Source organism: Lycium ferocissimum, chromosome 1 (assembly GCF_029784015.1).
Source record: "Lycium ferocissimum isolate CSIRO_LF1 chromosome 1, AGI_CSIRO_Lferr_CH_V1, whole genome shotgun sequence".
Lineage (NCBI taxonomy): Eukaryota > Viridiplantae > Streptophyta > Magnoliopsida > Solanales > Solanaceae > Lycium > Lycium ferocissimum.
The window spans coordinates 58077182-58099454 of NC_081342.1; the positions used below are offsets into that span (position 1 = coordinate 58077182).

At 35.2% G+C, this 22273-nt stretch overlaps 1 protein-coding gene across 1 annotated transcript in view; it reads left to right on the forward strand.

Annotated features, from left to right (window-relative positions):
* Nucleotides 1–18646, forward strand: part of LOC132056088 (protein DUF642 L-GALACTONO-1,4-LACTONE-RESPONSIVE GENE 2-like) — a 40287-nt gene extending 21641 nt beyond the window's left edge. The window contains exon 4 of the mRNA XM_059448153.1: nucleotides 17882–18646. Within this exon, the coding sequence (XP_059304136.1) occupies nucleotides 17882–18468 (587 nt within the window). The 3' untranslated portion in view covers nucleotides 18469–18646. The remainder of the gene's footprint in view (nucleotides 1–17881) is intronic.
* The last annotated feature ends 3627 nt before the right edge of the window (nucleotides 18647–22273 follow it).

Below are 22273 nucleotides of genomic sequence, written 5' to 3' on the forward strand. Positions count from 1 at the left end.
TGGTGTAAAGTGTAACGACCTATTTTGCCTAAGCCGTACAGGCACTTACCTTTCCGCCTTGGTAAGAGAACCCTCAACCCAACAATATATATATATATATATATATATATATATATATATAGTAGAATAGCGCGGAATGATAATAACACCCCCAGGGTCTAGTCTGAATAACACAAGAGAATCTAAAAGGGAAATAATACAACTCTGGAATACTGATACATAAAGTATCTATGTCTCTGAATAGAATAAGACATAAGGATAGAAAAGTTTTCAAGGCAGAGGACGACCATGCTCACCCTAGAGACTCGAAGAGAAAGCTAAAGTGACTATCAGCCACGCGTCATAGAAGTGGATCCAACCTGATACTCTGCATTCATAAAAGAATGCAGCAAGTGCGGTCATACAATCAGATCTTGGTAGGCATCGGCCGACTAAGCATAGCTAACATAACCCAGCTAATAAAGCAGATAAGTAGATAAACCAACAAGTATAAGTCAATGTAATCAAACCCAAGTATCCGTCATCCCCTATGTAAAGGTTCTAATCCCAAATGTGCCAAGACTGAATATATCCAATCCAAATACAACATCATAATACAACACCAAAATCTCAAATCAAGTCATAATGCAATGCAATGCAGTAGTGTATGAATGCAATGTAATGCCATGCAAATGTTGTGTACACATATACTCCGGATGGAAATATCGATATCTCGGTAGCACAACCCAGTGTGACTCGAGAAAGTCTAAGTGCCACCCATCTCGGATCTTTGCCCAACAGATAGACGGGATCCCGAATCTTTTCCCATGGGGAGGGGGAGGGGGGGGGGGGTTCTCACCGACACCACCCTGGTGGACCCACGAAGTCCATGCACTATCAACGATTTCTGAACTAACATCGAATATCGGCCATGCAATCAACGATTCCGGGACTAACACTGGATATCGGGCATCTCACGTCACTCAAGTAAAAGAGTTTTATCAAGTATTAACTTCACTCGATCAACGATTCCGGGATAAACATCGGACATTAGCCATCTCATGTCACTCAAGTAAAAGATTTTTATCCATTATAATCAGACTACCAACAATGTATAATGACAACGAGAGTGCGTGCAATGCATGAATCAACATCAATAATCATGCTTAATATCACAAGTACCAACAATGGGTACGCCAACAATATATTCGAATCACAATACCAACAGTGGGTATGCCAACAATATCGGAATCAAGACGATAAACAGAATCCAAAATCTATCAACAACTCATGGCATCAAGCCAACACAATAGAACAATCAAACATAACACAACGGGATGGCTAGTCCCAACACACAACAGGGCCCAACCTAAGGCAATATCCAACCCAACTTCATACCCGAAAGTTCACATACTGTCTCCGACAATATAATCTAAATATGTGTTTCGCTATACGAAGTCTTACCAAAGGTAAGCCATAACCTACCTTGATGGTCGAACCGCAATACCAACAGCTCACTCCTTTGCCTTGCCTTTCTGTTGAACCTCAGAACCAAAGTAGTCTAAGCATAATCGAATTCTAAATTAGAAATTATGAAGAATGATACTAATATTTCTACTATTCAAATTAGGATAATTCTAACCCTAGAAATTGGAGAAACGGGCCCACAAGGGCAAAACGCGAAATTCAGAAGGAAAATACCAAATTAAGCACTAGGTGATTATAACCCAACCACTAATTGCTGATTTAACACAAGGATTAGCCTAATTTCTGATTTCAAGCAAAAAACCCCAATTTGGGTATAAACCCTAACTCTTTGATTCCGAAACTCAACATTAGAAATGGAAGATATATGATTAAATTCATCAAAATCTAACATAAACATCATCAATTTCCTCATTAATGAGCCTAAGGAAAAATTCATCAAAACCCTCTTTCAACTTCCATCACTAAGGGATTATAAAAGGGAAGGGGGAATCCAAGATGATTATGATTAAAGGAAGAGTAAAGGAACAAACAAGATTTACCTCCAAGAACTATTCCCCAAAGCTCTAATTTCGAAATAGGAAATAATGAGGGTCTAAGGGCTTTTAACACTTCGTTAATTTTACAAACTGCCCGTCACCCGCTTTAGCGGCACTGGGATAGTCCCAGTTGAGCCGCTTCAGCGGTCACACGACCGTTTTAGCGATCAAGGCAAAAAGCCTTGGGCCCACTCCCGCGTGCCATTCCGTGTCTTGTTGCCGCGGTGCCGCCGCTAACGGCGCCAAACCCCAAAAACTCTCCCAAGTATCACAATTTGATCCGATTTTTTGACTAATTCTCGAGGCCATCTGCTCACATACCAGACACATAGACACACATAAAAACACACCACGAACACGCCTGTGGCCTCGGAATTCCCAACGGAGGTCTCATTGACCGAGTCAACCCCTAATGCCTTAATTCTCATTTCCCAACCCAAGTCCCAAAATGCATCCGAGTGCATTGAGAACCGAACCAAATACACACACAAGTTCTAAACGACCATTCGGACCTCTCGAAATCGACGGAATTTCGAAAAAAGTCTGTTTACCCAAAGGTCAACTTTAGGTCAACCGTTTTTCACTTTAAGCCTATATTTCACAAAGGTTGCCCGAATTCGGTCTAGACACCTCGAGAAGCGTGCTAACGGTCCCCTCAGGTGAAAATGAGCTAATCAATGCTCGGGAAAGGGTGAAAATATCGAAAGGCTATAGCGACTAAACAGGTTATTACATAAAGTGAGGAATGACTCAAAATTTCACAGTATAAAAGTCAGTTTTGCTTGCAGCGGTCTACGTTCGCTACGGCTGTCTCGCTATAGCGGGAGTGGTCCCACTATAATGGACCTCATTTAATTTCCACATTTCCACGGCGGCGACCCTCGCCCCAAAGACGGCGGACCCACTGTAATGGCAGCGGTCCAAATCGACCAGTGAGCTTTGGTTTTTCACACAAAATCCCAATACCAACCCGAGGCCCTACAGACACAAACCAAACATGCATATATATATAAAAGCATGCTACATACTCACCCGTGGCTTCGGAATTCCCAGCAAAGGTCTAATTTACCAACCGCCCTAGTGAATATACAACAAGTTTCAAACCATGCGCAACAACAAAAAAATCAAGTTTCAGTTTTTAGACTTCTAACTTTTTGAGTTCTTATTAAGCTCATTTCTATTCTTGGGAAGGTACTAGCAAGGGTCAAATGGTCAAAGCTCCCAAAAGTGACCTAACAGGTTGTTACAAAACCATTAAAAAATATAAAATGTGACCTTCAAGTGTAAAGGATTTAAATTAGGAAGATCAACATTAAGAGAGACAGAAGAACATTGTAAAAAATGTGAACTAAGAACAGACAATTGGGAATATAGAGCAGAGAGTATTTCACGAAAGAAATTAGAAAGTCTTGATAAAATTCTAGGAGAAATCCAAGATAGTGAGGAAGAAACAGAATTGGATTCAATAATAAGCCAACTTTTAAGTAATGAAGTCAACTGGTTCTAGCCCATTTCAGAGAACGACCCAACAAAATACGGTAGACATTAGTACAGGAAATGTACCTAGAAGAAGAGTATATAGAATAGGTCAAGAAATAGCAACAGAAAGTATAAAACCGGCAGGAAAAAGGATGCCAATTGAAGAGCCCATTAGATTACAAGAAGGAGGTAATAAAAGCAAAATGCTAAATATAGCAGCTCATGATCCACAAATGTGGAACTCAGTGATAGAGCTTTGCAAATGAATAGTAGTAGCAGACTATTTAAAAACATATCAAGATGCAGCTGCAAAAACTATGTATAAGTATATGGAAACTTTTTTAGGAGAATCAATAAAAGGATTATGGGAAGCTTATAAGTCTGAACTGCCCTAAGAATTTCAAGCTTTAGTAGCTATGGGACCAAACCCTTATAACTTTACAAATAAATTCATAGTTTAATAACAGGAGAAGACTCAAATAGTGAATTAATCATATTACAAAAAAATACATTAATAAAATTAGAATAGTTAGAGTATAAATAGTTGGTTTCATATCAAGAAATTCTTGACAGACTATTTTTACTATTGCACTATTAGGGGTCGTTTGGTAGGAGGATAAGTTATCTCATGTAGATGGGATTGGGTGAGATAAGATGGGACTAATCCCATCCTTTATGTGGGATTACTAATCCCACCTTTTATCCCATCTACATGAGATTGGATGGGATATTAAAAAGTTATCCCACCAACCAAACATAGGATTAATTCTAATCTCATTGGATTAATAATCCAACCCATCCTATCCCTCCTACCAAACAACCCCTTAGCGGGAACGCTTTTGATCAAGAACTGGAAAAAAAGTTATTTAATAAATTACTAGGAGCTCTAGGCAGACAAATAGAAGATAGATGGTACAAAAGAGAAGGAGTAATACAAAATTTGAATACAAGATGGTCTATAGGACACAAAATACAACACATAATGGAAATATTACAAGAAAATGTACACATATAAAAATATAGAAATAGTTAAAACAAAATGAAATGAGTTTTTGCAAAAATAGAGTATACACAACTCAAAGCTATGATAAATATAATTATAAAAAGAAAAAAAATAGAAAGTATAAACCACAATATAATAAAGGATATAGCAGAAAGAAATATGATCTTAGAAAATCATCAGCTAGAATGCCTTACTTGAATAGACATAGTCATGTTAGAAAATATAGAACAGAGAGAAATTATAAAAATAAATTAGAATGTTTTACTTGTGAAAGTATAGAACACCTAGCAAATACTTGCTCAAAAAGAATCAATAATAAAACAAGAAATTCACAGTTAATAGAAGACTTTCAAGAAACTCTAATAAATGTAGATGAATATATGTCTAGTAATGAAAGTATATACTCTATAGTAAGTGTAGATACAGAAGAAAAAACCCAAATAGACTCATCACATTCAGACGAAGAAGAATTAATAAATGAGATAGGATTAGAAAAATTGAATTTAGAATAAATACAAGCAAGCACATTAGTAAATATCTCTAAAGAATGTAGTCATGAATTTGAAAGAAATAAGGGATTAGATAGTAACCAGTGTTTTATATGTACATGGTACCCTAGTAAAGATAAAGGGCTAAGTGTAAAATATGTTATTTAGAAGGATGGATTATGTGTATAGAAAAAGAATTCGAAACAAAAGTAAATAGAGAAGAAAAATATAAAGAGATACGTGACCCTATAATCAATTTGAGAGTAATGACATTAGAAACAAGAATAAACGAGTTAGAAAGAATAATACAAAAATTAGAAAAAGGGAAACAAAAAATTGAAGAACATGAAGAAAACAAAACCGAACCAATACAAGATGAAGAAGAAGATTAATGAATATAGAAGATTACGATGCATCTGTATGTAATGAAGGTAAAAAAAAATTAAGTACAATAAAAATACTTGCAAGAATTAAAATAGAGGACTACGAAATAGAAACATTGGCATTAGTAGATTCAGGATGTACAAGGTATATAATAAATAAAAAGATAGTTCCACCAAATTTAATTAAAACCGTAGGAAAACCAGTCGAAGCAATGCAAATGGACGGAACACACAATATATATAGACATTATGTTGATAGATCTCAAATTAGCTTTGTAAATACATGCTTAGAACTCTAGAAGCCTAGCTACAAGATAGACAAAATATGGGTAAGAGACTTAAATATAAATGTAGACTTTGTATTAGGATTAAGTTTCATATTACATAATAATGGTAGTTGTTTGCTTACTAGAGATGGGGTAATCTTCTTTAAAAACATTACTCATACACTGGTACAAACAACAAAAATTGAAACCAAAGCAAAAAATATAACGATCTAGATTGCAAATCCTAAAAATCTGCAAAAGAAACAAGATAAGTGTTGTGAAGATTGTAAAGATAACAATACATGTTGTAAAACAAAAGTAGAATCCAAATTTTGTTCTTAGAAGATAATGAGGACAGAGATATATTAGAAAAAGATTATACTCTGATAGACGTAGAGACAAAATTATATAATTTTAAAACAGGAATAGAAAAAATAGGAATAATTTAGATTTAGACAACATAATAAAGATACTAGATGAAATTGAAATAACCGGAGAAAAAACCTCAAAATCATTGGGAAAATAATAAGATTGTATGCAAATTAGACATAATAAACTCAGAATACATAATAAAAACAGCCTCAATAGAAGCCACAAATCAAGATTTGGAAGATTTTAAGACTCAGATTAAAGAATTAATGAGTTTGGGAGTAATAAGGAGATCTTCCTCTAAACATAGGTCAACAACTTTTACGGTAAGAAATCATAGTGAAATAATAAGAGGAAAATCTAGAATGCTAATAAATTATAAAAGACTTAATCATAATACTAAAACAGATGGATATAAACTACCTGATAAAACAGAATTAATAAATAGAATACAAGGATAGAAAATATTTAGCAAATTTGATTGTAAATCAGGATATTGGCAGGTAAAAATGCATGAATAAAGGATAGAATGGACAACATTTACTTGTACTAAAGGACATTTTGAATGGTTAGTGATATCATTTGGATTAAAGACAGCTCCATTTATTTTCCAAAGAAAAATGGATAGTATATTCGAAGAATATAAAAGATTTGTTTTAGTATATGTAGATGACATATTAGTATTTAACAGAGATATTAAAGAACATTTAGGACATTTACATACGATTTTTAGACTATTTGTAGATAACGGAATAATAATCAGCAAAAAGAAGATGAAATTATGTAAAAATAATATAAATTTCCTAGGAGTAGTCTTAGGGGATGGAAAAATTAAATTACAACCCCATATAGCTAAAAAAGCTTTAGAAATGCCAGACAGATTAGATAATTTTAAAGAATTACAAAAGTTTGTAGGAATAGTAAATTATGCAAGAAATTTTATAAAAGACTTAGGCCAAATAACAAGACCTTTATATTCTAAGACAAGTTCTACAAGACAAAAACATTTCAATATAGAAGATATTAAATTAGTATAAAAATTAAAGAAAAATAAAAAATATTCTTGATTTAAATATGCCATTAGAAACAGACTATTTAATTATAGAAACAAATCAAAGTTTCGAAGGATGGGGAGCAATTTTAAAAGCTAAACCCAATAAATATAGTGATAAAAGTGAAGAAAAAATATGTGCTTACCAAAGTGGTAAGTATAAAGAAAAGGAAATATGAGCAGCCCAGACACATAAATATTAGCTGTAATCTATGAATTAAATAGTTTTAGACTGTATATTTTAAACAAACCTGAAATATTAATTAGAACTGATTGTGAAGCCATAGTTAAGTTTCACAAAAAAAATAAATGAAAAGAATAGTATTAGAAGGAGATGGTTAACTTTTATTGATACTATATCAATCTATAACCTAACATTTGAACATATCAAAGGGGAAGATAATAATTTAGCAGACCAGTTAAGTAGGTTAAAAATTACTGTCAACTAATAGACATGTTCTATATTTACAGCATAAGACCAACAACCCCCAAGCCTGCAGACAAGGGAAAAGGCATCCAAGCCTCACCCTCAGACACATATACTCAAATAATGTTAGGTAATCTTAGATTCAAACCACAAGCCTGAGTAGACGAGACTAATATGGACAGAATATGGTTTGGAAAATATAATTTAATATTTTTTCTGCCTTCAAATATGTCATTTAAAATTTTAACAGAATGTATAATAGATAGACAACAAAGATATTTGGTAGATAATTTATGTATAACATACCATAAAAAAGACACTAAATACTTTATGACAGCCGTAAATGCTCTATGTCAATACTTTACAGAAAAAAGCCAAGAAAAAATATTTAAATATTACATGGTAATACACGATAAGACAAATGACGTTTTTCAAACTTGGTTAGAAGTTGTAGATTAAATAAAAGATCTAGAAAAACCTCTTTTTAAAGGTTTAGTGATTTTATAGAAGCATTAGATTATGCTAGGGGTATATTAGGAAAAAATTATTATATTTCTCGAGCACTCAGACAAAACCCGAAAAAGACCCCTTAATACAATAATTAGAAAGATACAGGCAAAATAATTTTTGCCTGTATGCCTAATCTATGCAGAGTGGGCGCTCTATTCAGCAATACAGGCTATCCCTGCATAACTTCTTGAAGGATTTCCCATAAAATCAGCTCTTTTTCTCGAATTTTACTCTTAGCAAATCCTATGTTCGAAGCAAGATGTTGTCTAACTAGACCACGAATTACAAATGTCTAAAAAAGTTCTAGTGCTATTTCACGAGGCAATCCACATCGATGTAATGAAAGTTGAAGGACCCACGACAATGACGAACGTCTGAATAATCGACTCGTTTGCCAAAGCGAGCCTCACGAAATCTTCCCTCTTTGCCTTCAATTACATCAGAAAATGACTTGTAAACTTTAATATGACCGTCCCTCATTGGTTGTCCTCGGATTCCATTATCAATGGGTGAGGCGTTCAAGAGGCTAAATAAGAAGAACATGATTTTGATACAAGAGAAGATAAGACTTGTAGAACAGATAAAAATATTAGAACACAGGCTCCAGGCTATAAAGTTTGAATTAGGCCAATCACAGACGCAGTGTTGTTTTCAACAAACTCAGAAGGTTGATAATTCACAACAACAGAGTTTTTCATCTCAAGATAAAATGGATGAGAAGGGTGTGGATTCCCCAATAAATGCAGTGAAATCCACTATATCGACAAGATAAACATTTGTACAAGGAGAGAGTATTAAACAGGAAAAGTATAATTTCTAAAAAATAAAAAAATAAAAAAAGATTGAAGATATAGTCAAACAGACCTTAGAGAAATTCTTTCAAGAAAACGAGAATCAAGACAAACATGTAATCAAATCCGTTGATGAAAAATAGTTCATCACTTTGACAAAAAGTGAAGATGAAGGTTCATCAACCTAGACAAGACGACGACTACCCAAAACATTTGTACAAGGAGAGAGTATTAAACAGGAAAAGTATAATTTCTAAAAAATAAAAAAATAAAAAAAGATTGAAGATATAGTCAAACAGACCTTAGAGAAATTCTTTCAAGAAAACGAGAATCAAGACAAACATGTAATAAAAAAATCCCAATCTAGAGATATCTCTAGTAAATAGTTCAGAAAAAGATGAAGTTAATCAAGATTTTCAAGATGCTTAAGATCCTCCACCGCATAATTGCGCCGCGCCGGCCGGCGCGGTACCTCGATTAGTTGTTTCTTCTTGCCCGCGCGAGTCCTCACCATCTGTGAGAGAATAGAAAGAAAAGTTAGATACCAATTTGAATCATCCAGATACCAATTGGAATAAAGTAGAACGAAAGAAAGAAAGAATTTGAATTTTGCTAGTGTCTCATAGCCTCTCGAAGAAAAGTACAGACGTCTCCATCCCGATCCGCAAGACTCTACTAGACATGTCCTTGTACAATGAGATTGAAGAATATAGGGCTCTAATACTAATTTTGTCACGACCCAAGTAGCCGTGAGTGCACCCATACAAATCCCCTAGTGGGTGAACTATCTACTTAACCAACCATCCAATCGATTACCAATTGCTTAACCACTTTTAGACAAATCAAGGATATAACAAAATAATAATCACCCAAAACGTGTAGTCATGTCATAAATAAATAACGAATGCGGAAGTCTAACTATTACAATCCCAAAATCCGAAAGTCATCATACAGGGACTTTAAATCATAAACTGTCTAAGGAAATAACAAATGTCTGAAATAACAGAAATAATGTCTGGAATAGAAATATACATCAATAAAAGAAGATCTTCAGGCGGCTTGGCATGGATAGCAGCTCACCTTCAAATCTATCGAAAATGCCCTCACACTAAATATGAGGTCTGGTAGATGTCGCTGGATCACAATCTGCACCTAAAAGAATGAAGCAAGATAGTATCAGTACAAACACTATGTACTGGTAGATATCATAGGCCGACTAAGATTAGTATCATGCATAAAATTATAAAATCAATAGAATAGACAGATAGGCACAACAATACATAACCATATGAAATTATCAACAAGAATTATCCCACATTGAAATAAGATAAGCCCACACAAACAATAATCAATAAAAGTAACTCAACCCATGTCATCACCAAAGCAACCGTAACTCACGAATTATCTCCACTCTATCACAGATCCGTACACACATGCTAAATGATATTGTTTGCCCAGATAGCCATGACCTGCAGAGGACCCATGGTGTCTATGTACCACTCGCTCCGGAAATGAACTCGGATCACGAGCCTATAACTAGGCCACATCCTCACCCCCCGTCAAATGTACCTTTTCATATTTATATGTTCTTTCTCATCTCAATGTATTTCTGTTCCAATAATCAATAAGGAATTGTGAACAATCAATAAATCAATATTAAGGAACATAAGTCACCATGTCGTAAGTCAATCAAAACTCAAGAATCAATTCATCAATAGCATGAATAAGCGATTGCTCTAAGTCAACAAGAAGAGTATTCATTAACTTCTTCTTTATCATTTCATAATAGTTCATCACGAAATCAATCAACCAATATCAAGCTTAGAAATTTCTAACCACACTTTATGTCCGAAGCCCTAATCATGCTTTCTCCTATCAGTGTCATAACATATACAATCAACTAATCAAAGTCTAATTCAAGTCGTAGTAACCTACCTCAATGCAGAACTGAAACAATGCAAGCTATTCTACGCGAGCATTTCCTTTCCGCAACACCTCGGAACGTTCAAAGTCTAGAAATATAGCGCTACTACATGAGTATTCGAATCATCTACTCAAACAATACAACAATTTGAAAAGGGAAACCCACTTATTTCTACTCTTTCCAATTGGTTGAACTATCACTTATGGTGAACTCATCATTACCTCTCTCCCAATGATCATACTATTCTAATTCATAGCTTTCTAATCAATTCAATCTTTTTACAAGCAGTTTTTATGCCAAAGTCGCCATCTTTATGAAATCCTAAGTCTCAATAAACAACAATAAAATCACCAACCTATTCATTATTCAAGGGTTTCTTAAGTTTTAGGGCTTTAGTCCTTTCATTCACCATTAGCGGATCTTACACTAATTATGGAACTTAATATAATGATGGAATGGACAAATTAAAGGGTTAAGACTTACCTTTCAAGAGTATTTTAGGCCTAGCCATAGAAATCATCGACTGCTGCTGCGATCGACTTCTCACTGCAGCGGTCCCGCTATGGCGGACCTCATTAATTTCCCCTGCCCCGCGGTGTCTGCCCCTTACCCGCTATGACGGACTCGCTACAGCGGTCCCACAACCGCTGCAGCGGTCTATTTTGACCAGTAGCTTGGGTTTTTCCACTAGTTTTTCACCCAAAAATTCTAACACTAATCCGAGGCCCTACGGACACAAATCAAACATGCACATATACATAAAAACACGCTATGGACTCACCCGCTGTCTCGGAATTCCCAACGGAGGCCTAGTTTACTAAGTCCTCCCATAACGACCTAGCGGGTCATTACAGGTCTTCAACCCACCATTTTTAGAAATTAAACTATCATGGAAACTTAAAGAGGAAATGAGAATGAACAAGATAATGGTTTAGAACTTACCTTCAAGGATGATTCCCCAAGTTCTTGAATAATCGCCTCTCTAAGCTCTTCAAATAGGTTTTAGGAGTGTTTTTCTAATGAATTTGAACTTAGGAGAATAAATGGGATTCTGTTCCCGTCATTCCGCCACGGCAGTCGCAAGGATAACCATGGCGGTCCCGCCATGGCGACCAAACCATCCGCCACGGCGGATAATCATTAAATGCCAGCTTCTCGCTATGGCGGTCGAGACCCCGCTATTAAGGCACAAAGCCCGCCATGGCAGTCATACCAGAACCAACAAAACTTTGGTTTTCACAAGTCTTTCCTGAAATCCCGACATCAATCTGAGGCCCCACATACATATACCATATATATACATAAAAATACGCTACGAATTCACCTCTAGCCTTGGAATTTACAACGGACGCCTAATTTACCAAGTTAATCCCAAAATGAAATAATTTAAGTTTTCAACTAAGTACCCAAAACGCAACCAAATGCCTCGGGAATCGAACCATCCATCCCACCAAGTCATAATTGACCCTCCGTACCTCATGGAGTCGACGGAATTCCGAAAAAGGATCCGTTTACCCAAAAGTCAACTATTGATCAAATATTTTCACTTAAGGATTCTAAATCCTTCAATTTTCACTACACTCACTTAAAGTACGGGAATGGATCAACAGGGGTAAAATGGTCAAATTGCACATAACCACCTAACGGGTTGTTACATTTTCACACTTCTTATTAATACGTTTATTTCTCTGATTTGTTTGTTATATTCTGGTCTATTCATATACTATCCTAATGGTACCCACACTTTATTTTGTCTTTTAAATTTTATTCTATGTTCTATTTTCTATATCGTCCTTTAATCCTTTCAATTTCCAATTTATGACAGATATTGTATCTTCGTTTATAATACTTTGTAAGACTCTATTTACTCTCTCTCTCTCTCTCTCTCTCTCTCTATATATATATATATATATATATATATATATATATATATATATATATATATGAAAATTTCAACAGCAAAATCACTAATTTATTTTGTGCAAAAAGCTCTTTTATGCTGTGTGATTATTTGCACGTGCGTTTAAAGAATTACGTGGTATTCATGAATCATGGAAAACATTAGTGTCTATTGTCACGCCCCGAATCATGGCCTGGGCGTAACACGACACCTAATGCCCAAGCTATTGGACCGAGCAAACCATTCATGACTGAACTAAACTGCTGGAATATAATTGTGCAGAATATAACTTATAAGCATATTGAGCCACTGAAAAATTCTGATTGAGATATCAATTATGAAATACTAAGATAAGTCTAAGAACATAAAGATGTAGCCAACACGGCTAATACAATATCTTAGAATATTGACTGATTGATACTCTAGTCTATGAAGCCTTTGAAGAATACCGAAATACTGACAGTTTATCGAGACAAGGCTCCCGAAATACCTGACTCTCTAACATAATTGAATAACGAAAGTAAAGGTGACGCTCCGAAAGAGACTGGGGCTCACCAAGTAGCTGATACATAGGAGGTTCTAACGAACAGATCCCTAATCCTGTAAATTAGTACCTGTATCGTGAAATGCAAGCCCCGGGCAAAAAGGACGTAAGTATATTGGAATTGTACTTGTATGAAAAATTAATTGGAAGAAATAAATAGCTGTAAGGTGACCGAGGAAAGGAGCAGCCCAAATCAATAACATAATACATAGCTGAATACTGAAACTGACATGAGGATCCCGAACTGAATCTTAAGTGTCATAACCATAAGTTTCCCTTTTTAGAATATGAGGGAGTACACCTGTTTGCCTAAATTTATCAACTGTGGCCTTTGGACCAATTATAAATGCATAATTCTGTGACCTCGAGACCAAGTATACATGTACATAAATTGTGACCTCGGCCCCAAATACATGTGTTCATCATTTAACAACTTATATCATGGATCTGAGAAACATATTGTGATTCATTACATGAAATGCTATCATCACTATTCTGAGACATGGAATTATAAATGATTCATACTATTTTAGAGCATTAGATGTTCATAAGCATTCTGGATTTTCAAGACTTAGACTCATAGGATGTCAAACATGAGTATATACTGATCACGTACTGAGTTCATGTTGTTCATAATAACTTACATGAATGAACTACGAAACTATATCGTTTAAAGAATAGAAGTTCTAAAGATTTTCATGAGACTATAACATAACTCTATATCTGAAGCAATTCGTAGTAATCGTGAAAGAACGTGGCGTGGGGAAGATCAATAACATCCTCGCACTTAGAGAGTTAGCCTTACATACCTCAATTCTTTCCTTTAAGCATACTACTACATTTGGTCACACTTTTAGCTCTAATCTATAACAATATACGTCAAATGAGAACCAATATTAGTAAGAACATTCATGGTTTGGTCATCTATGCATTTTATCAAACACCTAGTGGGCATGAACCTCAACAACCTTCATTAATGGTGTTTATTCATCCAACAACCTATCTTCTTGCCATTAGATGATACTACACCCTCATATAGATATAAATACCATCACCCCTCATCACCCACGACATCCAAAACAACCCTTAACCAAACATTCTAGCCATATAACTATTCGTGATTCTCTATCATATTCACCAACTATAATTCAAGAACTTATAGCCTCTAAATACTAAATACATAACTATATTCGAGTATAGGTGGAGGGTCTTACCTTTTGGTATCCAAATCTTGAATTTCAGGTTCTACAATTTCTTATCCAAGATAAAGACTCAAGCAATAATCTATGAATTTCAAGGTTAATCTTGCTAATAAGAGTATTGGAGAGTTGGAATCAACTACAAAAACGCCATTAAAACTCACCTTGGAGGGTTCTTGATGCCTTAAATGAGTTCTGCCTCTCTCTAGAATGTTTTTTTTCGACTTGGAACGTTGGGGAAATAAACCCTGACCTTGGATACTTATAAAATACGAAGCCTGGAAAATACTGACGCGTGTGCCACCCGTGCGTCTCATGGGTGCTGCACAAGAACAAAAAAGATTATGAGAGGGTGTTGACGTGCGCCACCCACGAGACGTAAGGGTGGCCGCATATGTTGCACTGCCTTTAGTAAAATGGGCATAACTTTTTGTACAGAGATTTGTTTGGCCCGATCCTTATATGGATGGAAAAATATTTCAAGGGGCTACAACTTTATTAAGGAAGTTTTCTCAAATTTCCAACGAATAAGGGGGTTATTCCTGCTTGAAGTGAGCCCTTGCGAAGGTTCACTTGAAAACATGATCCGTTGCGTAGCTTCCAAATTTAATTTTCCCAAAGACTCTTCTTATACATTTTGTAGGCTTCAAAACACGTTCTGCACTTCCCATCTTGATTCCATTATATCCCCATCTTATGAGTTAAACTATAGCCCAAAGGCACGAGATGTTACATTGGTGGAGATATGGGAGTTATTTTCGTTGGTTCTAGGAAGATTTACTAAGATTTGTTGGGTTTGCGTATGATTATTAAATTTATGGTTAAGTCGGCTATTAAAGTGAGGCTACTGAAAGTAAGTCATAGTAATGGGCCGGCTAATTATGTTTTTCTCCCAAATTATATTCATTTTTTTTGTGCGGATTGCCCTTCAAAAGCACTGGTCTTTAATTTTCGCCCCTCAAATTGGTGATCTTTAATTTTCGCCCTTGGCCTAATACCCCAAGGTTCTGGGTTCGAACCCCAGCTCAGTTAAAAAAAAAAAAAGAAAAGGAGAGAGAGAAGGAATTTCGCAAGGCAGATGTTTGGATTCGCAAGACAGAGTTTTGGATTCAGGTAGAGTTTTGGCATGCCTGAAGGAAAAACTCTACCTTAAGGTAGAGTTTGCCTCAAAACTCTGCCGGAAGGTAGCAAAATTATGCTTGAGGTAGAGATTTACAGCCTTGCGAATCCAAACTCTACCTTGCGATTTTTTTTAAATTTTTTTTACTGAGCGGGGGTTTGAACCCGAAACCAAGGGGTTCTAGCGAAGGAAAAAAAAATTAAAGACCACCAATTTAATGGGCAAAAATTAAAGACCACCCCAAAATAAGGGCATTCCTGCGAATTGCCCAATTATATTTAGCCGCCCGCTAAAAATAATTACAATCGCTAGTCATACATGCAAAAAATATGCACTAATTAATTATATATATTATATGTATCTACAATTTGATAAAAATAAAATATATATTTACCGGCTATTATTTTGATAGTCAACTATACAATGTAAACGTTCCTTTATATTCAAGGGGTTCTTATGCAAATATACAGCCCAAGCAAAGAGTTTACATTCTGCATAGCTCTATAATTATTTACACTTAGTAGCCAACATATTTTTACATTGAATTTTAGCAAGCCAAATTTGTTCTATATTATTTTCTTACTTCCCTGAGCCACGGCGAAATTCTTTTTTTTTTTCCTTCTCCATTTTCCAAATCTATATAAGATGATGTATAACGTTATATATATAAGAGCTGAAATTAATCTTGATGCGATGTGTCTAGCAGACACCATCAAAGATCAAAATTAGGCATCGAAACAAGACCGTGCCAAGGCAATGATCCGCATCAACTTGATGAGGGAATATTGGTGGAAAATGAGGTCCAATCCTGAAATGGGGAGCTTCCTTTTGATGTTTTGGACCAGGATTGTTGGTGGACGCTGCCTGCCCATTCGCTCACGGATGATACGGGGAGGAGGCTATCCGCTTGATCTTCAACCAAGCATAGCCAAAATTGACCTCCTATTAGGACATTCACTTGCAATGTGTCCTCTACCTTGACATTTAAAACATTGAATGGTAGAAGGACAAGTAAGTTAGGTATATATTATTGTATATGCACTATTATACGTTCGCGATTACGAAAGCTGGAGCTGTAGAGTCGTCGTCTTCTTCGATGAGCTGGGACTGAATTTCAGTCCAAAAGCACCTCAAATCTCACTAAAACAGTCCAAATTTTTGGATATGAACTCTTCTTGATGCTCCTGATCTTTTGAGATATCATCCATTCATAACGAAGCTCGTTTGAGAAAGAAAATAAGATAGATTAGTTGTCCATATAAAGGAGATTAGTGATCAAGAAAATAAGATACGGTAGCTGTTACAATTGATTCAAGTACGCTAATAGCATAAAAATTCTCTACACTATGTATTCTCTACACTATATGTGTATAGAAGATAAGCGCCATAGTAAATACCTCCAGTCTTCCACAATATCTAATTAAAAATTTTTAGTCCAGTTTCTTCTTAAAGGGAAAATTGAATTATTTCAGTTTGGTTTACTCCTTAAAGGACAAGTTCCATCAAAGTTTACCAATTTGTTTTTTATGCTCAAATACTGCTTGAAGCTAAAACATTAAAATTATTGTTTTCTTAAGTTGTTTATGACTAGTTTAAGTTTTATCCTTAAATCATTATACAAATCAAGCATGATGTTGGATTTGAACTGAGATAGGTAGACTGGGAAGAAAGGGCCAATAAATTACGAATATTAATCGTTGAATAGAATTATTTGTCTATTTTACTGAATTAGTAATTATGGTTTATTAGTATGTAAAGAATTATAACCAAGCATTAGTTATGTTCTTTTATTAGGGTAATAAAGGAACAAAAGCTTCAAATAATATACAAGAAACAGAGTATATTAAGTTTGAAGTACACTTCTCTTCAGCTAGAAAGTCCTTCAAAGATATACTTCATTCGTCCCGTCCCAATTTATGAGATGGTGTTTAATTGGGCATAGAATTTAAGGAAAAAAAGAAAGACTTTTAAAATTTGTATTGCTATAAATTATCTCGTTAAGGATAAAATGAAAAGTTTAAAGTTAAATTGTAACTCCCTCCGTACCAAAATAAGTATCGCTTTAGCAAAAAAAGTTGTCCTAAATAAATGTCACTCTAGGAATTCAAGACAAAAATAATATTGTTTCCAACTATATCCTGATATTAAAGAATTACTTCTTCTTAATAGTGCTCAATTCTCAAGAAAACATCTAATAAATAGAGGTAACTTAGTAAACTATACCTTACATTTATTGTTTTTTAATGGCCATGAAATGAACTAAAGTGACACTTATTTTGGGACGGAGGAAGTACTAAATATAGAAAGATGTCATTCCTTTTGGGACTGACTGAAACGGTAAAAGTGTCACTTAAATTGGGACGGTGGGAGTATCTTATTACTTTGACAGTGCTCAATTCATTCTGGTTTTGGCAATTGGTGCAGATAATGCAGTAGTCAATGGTGACTTTGAAGAAGGTCCATGGATGTTCAGAAATGCATCACTTGGAGTTCTGCTCCCAACGAATCTCGACGAGGAAACCTCGTCGTTGCCTGGTTGGATAGTCGAATCCAACCGTGCTGTTAGATACATCGATATGTACCATTTTACGGTCCCGGAGGGGAAAAGGGCAATAGAATTGCTATCTGGGAAAGAAGGCATTATATCCCAAATGGTTGAAACTAAGCCTAACAAGCCATACAAATTGACATTTTTATTAGGCCATGCAGGGGATTCATGCAAGCAACCACTAGCAATAATGGCATTTGCTGGTGATCAAGCTCAAAATATCCATTATACTCCCAATGCCAACTCTACATTTCAAGTTGCCAATCTGAACTTCACAGCCAAAGCCGATAGGACACGTGTCGCTTTCTATAGTATCTATTATAACACAAGAAGTGATGATATGAGTTCTCTTTGTGGACCTGTTGTTGATGATGTGCGGGTTGAATTGTCAGGGTCTAGCAAAATTAGGATGCTAGGATTGTTGTTTGTGTTTGGATTGCTCATCTCATTTGTTTTTGTTTAGATTTAATAGTAGTAATAGTGGTAGTGTCTGCCTTATTACATGGTATATACAAGTGTATGTGTATGGTTTTGCAAGTGTTGGAAAACCATCTTTTTATGTTCTAGTTCTTTTTTTTTTTTCAATGAAAATTTGAATTGTTATTAGTTATCATCTAGTAAGAATCAATTATTTTGGGCTATGTTCTTTTCGTGTATGTTAGTATTTACAATGTTTCATTTATATTGTACAATTATTATTTGGGGAGTTAAATAGTTCATTATTTATTATAACTTTTTCGTTATTATTAAGATATAAAAAAGATTAATTCGAAGCACTTTTTGTTGGGCTAAAATAACTTATACATACTCTAAAAGTCATTCTAAATTATCTCCTAGACATGACTGACACCTATCTAACAGTACAGGCCAGGCAAATCAATTTTCATACACTTAATCACTTATTAAGCTCTAAGAGGAAATAAATGCAAGTCCAGATGCATTAATGCTAATTATCCAACCAGATCCATACTCATTTTATGAAAATCCAATGATCAATCAAACAATAAATCTCTCACCTAAATACTAAGACCATGAAGCATCTAATAGAGTTCCACGAGTTTAATTAACTGTCGGGAAGAGCTGAACCGACATCCTCCACGAACACTATGAGGCTCACCTCAACAATAAAATCTACTCGAATGGATTCGTCAGCCACTAGCCTTGTCCTCAGCAACCGTAATTGGATAGACTTATAGGTAAGTAGTGAGTTATAAGTAAATATACCTCGGTAAGATCCTCTACCCGCCCCCTTGAACGCTTAGAACAACTGTTAGAAAATAAAAACACACAATGAACACAGAAATAATATGCACATAAATTATATTACAATATGACACTCAATAAAAATCCAAACCAATATTCCACAGGAAATCATTTATACCTCAACACAATCCACCCTAAGGACTTGTCATAAACGACGGTGAAGAAAATTAAACAAATACCCCGACAAGTCCACGACATCATATGAAATTCCCCAAAACTAGTTGAACTATAAAGTTGTTTTCCACTCGTATTGTGATTCTGATACTCTTACTTTGAGACCGCAGGCTGCATTTTGTGCCGGGAATCTGGGCAGAAGGTATTGAATACCTGAGGTCTTTGTAAGTTAGAAGGAATGCCCGCATTTTTTTTAAACAGGAAAGGAGAATGCCAACTATTTGAGGTCTTTGTAAGTTTGAAGGACTGCACACATTTTTTTTAACAAGAAAGGAAATGCGAACTATTTAATGCATGTATATTCATGGGAAGTTTCTTCAATAGCTTATTGCGTGACATTGTTTTAGCCTGCTGCTGTTTCACTAGAAGTATGATTGGGTACAACTAAGTGCCAATCCATAACTATTTCTGTGGATTTTCGTGAATAATGCCTAAAACCTGTTAAAATAGGTAATTGAGGAATTTGGATGTGCTCAAAGATATCCTTTTTTTGAACCTTCTTAAGTTACTTAAGTTGCACATGCACCTCAGTGTCCCAACATTCATTGTCACAGGACAATGCAAAAGCAAACGGTCTATATACCCACTCACTGTCAAACATAAATAACACTTACTGCAGACTGCTATACTGTAGGTCCATCCCATGATGTTTAGAGAAACTGTTTTTTTTTTTTTTTTTTTTTTTTTTTCCTTTGACAAAATATGTGAAAGCAATCTGCAACAATTTTTTTGGGCAGACACCATTTTTGAAATTGGCACCGGCCAATTAATGCCAAAAAGAAAAATGAGCACATTACATCTCTGTAGATAGGGAGCTCTCCGTCAGCTTTAGTCACACCAATCTCAGACAAATACATCTAAGTATTAGAAAGCAGAGTGAGATATACTATAGACTGTGTAAAAAAATAGTCCATGAAGGAAAATAGAGTGTGAGCGATATTGTAGTGAGATGGGAAAATTAAAAAAGGGTTATTTTTTTTTTAGTGTGTAGTGGTCTTTGGAGTATTTATACTCGTGACTACACAGTGTAAAATTTCTAGCTATAGTGATATCATTTGCTCCTCTTAGCCCGTGGTATTTTCCTTATTCAAAAGGGTTTCTATGTAAAATCTTGGTGTCAGTATTATTTTTTTAATTTTGTTCTTGCTAATTAACCATAACTTTTTTATCACTAATACGTTAGAACATTATTCTTGCGTGTCTTTTTATTCCCAGCATATATCTCTATTTCAACCATATAAAAATGCCGCTGCTCCTCAATCGTTCATTGTAAGACTCCCTCTGTCTTTTTCTCCCTACTGTAGGTAGTCCCCCTCCTGCTCATTGATCTTCTGAGTGTTATATTATATTCCACGTATTTCACTTCCGCTGGAGTCCATTTCCGCTGACTAGTGGTAAATTGTCTGGAATTGTTTTCCTTCTCATCAGTGGCGGAGGCAGAATTGAGAATTTTCATCTAGGGGGTTTAAAAATATGAAGAAGTAAATATACAAATAAGTCAAGGGGTTCAACATCTACTATATATACATAAAAAATAATTTTAGCCTATATATACAAAAAGATAGTTTTTCACCTTGCCCACAAATTTGAAGCGCCTAACCAACAAGAGTTCGGATGAACCCACGGGCCTACCTAGCTCCCTATGGTAAATATACTGCTTCTCATATATACATAAAAAATAATTTTAACCTATATATACGACAAATTACAGAGAAAGAAGAAAGAAATGAATTGAAGAAATATTGTACTTCAGTGCCATAGAGTTTCAACCATGCTCAACTAGTCAAAGTTGCTTAATAAAACTTATTGGTTTTTTGTTCAATCAGACCCGCAAGAAGTGTAGTTTAGTTACATTGATGTGCATTTTAGGATTTTATTTGTAAGGTTCAAGTATAGTATAGTCATTTAGGTTCATGAATTTGAACATATCCAATAAGAACATCCTAAAAATAAGTGTCTCTACTTTCTAAATGAGCCCTTCTTTCTTTCAGCTCTTCTGCAGACGTTGCTTTCCAGAATGGAAAGAGGGAATTATATGTATAAACAGTAGATTCAGGAGCATCACATCATATCACCTTTTGTATAGATTTGTTAGAAAACATTGTAGATGAAGAAATTTTATTAAAAGTAAATTCACAAGAAATTCGAATTATATTAAATCCAAGATATATTTGTCGGAACAAATATTATGGGCTAATATAATTGGATTAATTGCTTAAGTCCAATTGGTATGGGTTTAATTGAAAGACCAATTCAATTGGGCTAGTCTATCTTGTCGGACTTCACATGATGAGTCCACTCTATTAGCCCAAGGTCCATGCCACGTATCAAATGACGTGGCGCCCCAAGTCAAGTTAAGACCAATAAAATCGTGCCACGTGCATAAGTGACGCAACATGCCAAGACAATAGAAGAACTAATCAAACGTCGCCAAGTGTTCAAATGACAGGGTTCAACCAATCATATACAAACCCTAGCTCTCCCTTGCAACTATAAATAGGGGTCTTCACAAAGCCTAACAAAAAAAAAAATACATAGAGAAGCTCTCGTTCGCAAGTCTTCCGCATACTAAGAAGTCTTCGCTCCTAGTGGTGAGCCACAAGTTTCCATACCTCTACGTTTGTGATTAAAGCTCGTCTCCGCATTCGTAGTGAAATCTCAACAACAAGTGATCCGTCCATTCAAGAACAAGCAAAACCCTTGATTGACGGCCGTATCATGAGGAGAAGAATCAGAGGATTACATCTTTTTATTTAAGATTTCATAAAGATTGTAACCCCCGCACAATTTCTTGAAATCAAATATTATTCTTTGTCGGTATTTTTCTTGTC